This window comes from Halyomorpha halys, unplaced genomic scaffold, assembly GCF_000696795.3.
Source record: "Halyomorpha halys isolate HHAL.00 unplaced genomic scaffold, Hhal_1.1 Scaffold346.1, whole genome shotgun sequence".
NCBI classification, from domain to species: Eukaryota; Metazoa; Arthropoda; class Insecta; order Hemiptera; family Pentatomidae; genus Halyomorpha; species Halyomorpha halys.
The window spans coordinates 251,177-255,130 of record NW_027106417.1 but is presented as its reverse complement, the minus strand read 5'-3'; the positions used below and the strand labels follow the sequence as shown (position 1 = coordinate 255,130).

Below are 3,954 nucleotides of genomic sequence, written 5' to 3'. Positions count from 1 at the left end.
GCCTCACTTTGCAGAGCTTCACCAGGACTAAATAATAAAAGTAAACTAAGGTATTTAAATTATTAAGTTATTTACATATAAAATTTATATAAAAATGACCAAAGTAAATTTCCATGTATTTTTTTAATCATATTTAGCCACACTTTAGTTTACTTTCATTTTATGTTCTCTATTCTTTCCTTTGTTACTTTATTTTAGTTGTTTGTATCTTTTTAAGCCCTGATGAAGCTCTGAAAAGTGGGGCGAAACGTTAGCTCATATTAAGTTGTTTAATTATTGTTTGAGGTTTTTTTTACTCCACCCAGACCATCTTTCGTTTATATATTTCACACGGTCAAGCAGCGATCTTCCAATACGAAACTAATGATAATTTCATATTTTATTTTGAAATTCAACAAGTCCATAATTTAATTTAAAAGATGCCTTATAGAATCTCAGACAAATATAGAAAGGGATTTCTAAATATGTTATCTATATTTGGTTATAGAATCTCTGATGAAGATTTCACTGATTCGGAGCAGTTAGACTGTGAAGTAGAAGAATCCCACCAAAACCCTAAAAAGCAAGTACGGCAGATGTGGAAAAACCTAGAGAAGGAGAGAGGAATTTTGGTATTTCGGGATAATGCTTCTGTAACCATGACCAGGGAGTGTGCTGAATATGTGAAGAAGATCTTGCTAAAGAAAGCTTCGGATTCGAATAAATTTTCTGAAAAGTGGAAACCGAGGTAAAAATATATCATAAATATATTTCACATTGACATCACATCTAGAATGCAGTAGTATTAGTGCAAGAGCCGGGAATAAAACAAGGCAGTTATCTCACCCCAATTTTTGATTAATTTAATGAAAACTAAGTGTAATTACTAGTCAAAATTGACGAGTCTACCAAGTATAGGTAGGGAGAATAAAAAATGGTGGCTGTTTCAAAACGTTAAAAAAACATTAGTTTTTCATTCGGAGCTCTATATCTTAAAAACTACCAACAACACTAGAAAACCTAAGAAGATATTATATAAAGAAGAATAAATTTGCTGAAATATTAGCCCTAATAGAGTTATTTACGTCCAATAGTTCTCGAGATATAGCCTTTTAAAAAGCAACATTTCATAAAAATGTACTGAAATATCAGTATTTAGTTAATTTATTTTGAGAAATCTATATCTCAGGAACTATGTGACGTATAGATGTCTATTAGCACTCAAATTAAATCTAGTTTAATGGACTATAAAGTAGTTTATGACTTTTACCTTCGTAGAAATAGTAGTTTTCATGATTAGGGCTAAAATAAATTGATTTATAGTTGTCCGATTTATGAAAAACTTTATTTTAGAAAGTATTGAACGTACAGATGTCTGTCTGCACTCAAATTAAAGATAGTTAAATTTACTATAAAATAGTTAATAATGTTTATCTTTGTTGTATAGCATATATAAATAATGTTGTAGCAGTTTTTATGATATTTGACAAAATAAATTCACAAAACGTTAATTTCTAGTTGTTTGGATAAAATGTTTGATATTTGAAAAAATATATGTCTAGAACCATAAGACGTACATATGTCTGCCAGCACTCAAAATAAAGGAAATCTAACTTACTATGAAGTAGTTTATGAGACATATTTTCGTAGCGGTAGTAGTTTTTATGATATTCTCATATAAATATAAATTTGGCACATGAAAATATGTCCGAACAACTTTAAATTAATTTAATTTAATAAATATCATGGAAACTACTACTCCTGCGAAGATAAACTTCTTAAACTACATTATAGCTCATTAAACTAGTTTGAATTCGAGTGCTGATAGACATCTGTACGTTCAATACTTTCTGAAATAAAGTTTTTCATAAATCGAACTTATTGTCCGAACAACTATATCAATTTATTTTAGCCCTAATCATGAAAAATACTATTTCTACGAAGATAAACATTATTAACTATTTTATAGTAAATTTAACTTGCTTTAATTTGAGTGCAGTCATCTGTACGTTCAATACTTTCTGAAATAAAGTTTTTCATATCAATATATGATTTCTAACGATATCGAGATATCGTTTTCTCAAAATAAATTCACTAACTACTGATCTTTCAATACTATACAACATTTTTACGAAATGTTGCTTTTTAAAAAGCTATATCTCGAGAAATATTTAAAGCAAATAACTATTAGGGCTCATATTTTAGCAAGCCTACTCTTCTTTAAATGAGGTTCTGTTAGGTTTTTTTGTGTTTTAGTACTTTAGAAGGTATAGAGCTCCGAATGAAAAATTAATTTTTTTTTTTTCGTTTTGAAACAACCGCCATTTTTTATCCCCCCTACCTATACTTGTCAGACTCATCAATTTTGACTATTAATTATACATAGTTTTCATTAAAGTAACCAAAAATTGGGGTGATGTGTCTTTTTTCTCCTCTTCGGCTCTTGTACTATATTAAATCATTTCAATAACTTTTCAGACCATTAAAATTGCAAGTTAGACTAGAAGCAATTGTAAATAAGTTTGTTTCAATGAATTTTATTGCAAAGCTGTTTGCATTATACAATATTAAAAAGTTTACCACCCCTTTGGGGTGTATAAACCTAATATGCCAAGATTTTCAAAATAGTCGCTGTATATTTCTAGGTTTATAGCCAACAACTCCTACAGTATTACTAGCGGCTTAACTGTGTAAATTATTAAAATTTAAAGGCAAATTGTACCTTTATCCTTAATTTAAAATCTTCTACCAACAACCCCCTCCAGTGATTTGTTATCATCCTTCACCTTCTTATTATGCACAATAATATCTCATTCTATTAAAGATCAGAGTAATTCTAGACTCTTGATTCTATAGCAATCAAACGAAGCTGTCGAAGGACACTTTAGGAAACAAGTTGTATGTAGTAGCCTGTAGATAGTACTTGTACATTATATGACGTCCTTACTTTCAAACCTCCTCCAGCGAGTTTCTATCATCCCCCTCATTCTCGTATTGCTATGTATCTGTCGTCGCGATGCCAGGATCGCTGAAGGCAGTTATCCCAAAATAAGTTAATTTATTATGATTTATTAGTCACAGTCCTGCAAAACTATTATTATAATTGAATTCTGAAGGATTTTTGTGTTAACCAGTTTTCAATTATTGAATATCTTTATATTTATCAAATAATGTTACCATTAATTATATAATGTAATAAGGGATGGTATTGTGTAATATAATAGTAAATAAACTAAATAAAAGAACTAAGTATCTATTTACATTGATTACATGATTGCCATAAAATGAATGAATGATTTAGATCTGCCATAAAATATTGTTTAGATTATAAATTGCTACCTAATATATCTAAATAGCTTTTCAGTTTGGTGGTGCGTGTCTTAGTGTGTAGTGACGTCGTTACGTCTTCGCCGTTGGTTGCCGTATTGTCCCTAAGGGATGGAGTTCCAGGTCTGATAGGCCCTTTTTAGGGCTTCGTCTCATCGAAGTGCATCCTGCTCTCTCTTCGGTCTTCTTACCTCTGTGTTCGTCTTCCCTGCTCCGTGTTCTGTACTCCACAGATACCTCTCTCGTTCGTAGAGGCGTTACTTTTTCGGAATCTTATTTCCCATTGGCTATTATTAGCCACGCCCAAGAAGAATACGTCACAAAGGGCTGCAAGTGTGTATAAATAATAATTTACCAGCCTTCCAACAAAGCCAGCAGACGATACCTTAATAGATTTGCTGGGAAGGTCCCTTTCACATCTACTCATTAAGAAGTTGGGTGAAAGTGTTCCTATGTTGACGGACGCCTGTACCCGGGGCAGGTATAGCAACATATTATTAAGTGACAAGGACTTTTATTATATCAATAATGGTTAATACATCGATACATATCAATATTGCACATTAATATCTCATTATGTTACAGACACGCATCATTCTAGACTCTATAGTAGTTGAACGAAGCTGTCGAAGAACACTTTATGAGACA

The 3,954-nt window shown here is 31.2% G+C and overlaps 1 protein-coding gene across 4 annotated transcripts in view; it reads left to right on the top strand.

The window, feature by feature from the left end:
* Nucleotides 1–3,954, top strand: part of LOC106681538 (uncharacterized) — a 43,757-nt gene that overhangs the window by 35,053 nt on the left and 4,750 nt on the right. For all 4 annotated transcript variants that reach the window (XM_067044783.1, XM_014421886.2, XM_014421885.3 and 1 more), the window contains exon 8: nucleotides 488–727. In XM_067044783.1, the coding sequence (XP_066900884.1) occupies nucleotides 488–727 (240 nt within the window). The remainder of the gene's footprint in view (nucleotides 1–487; nucleotides 728–3,954) is intronic.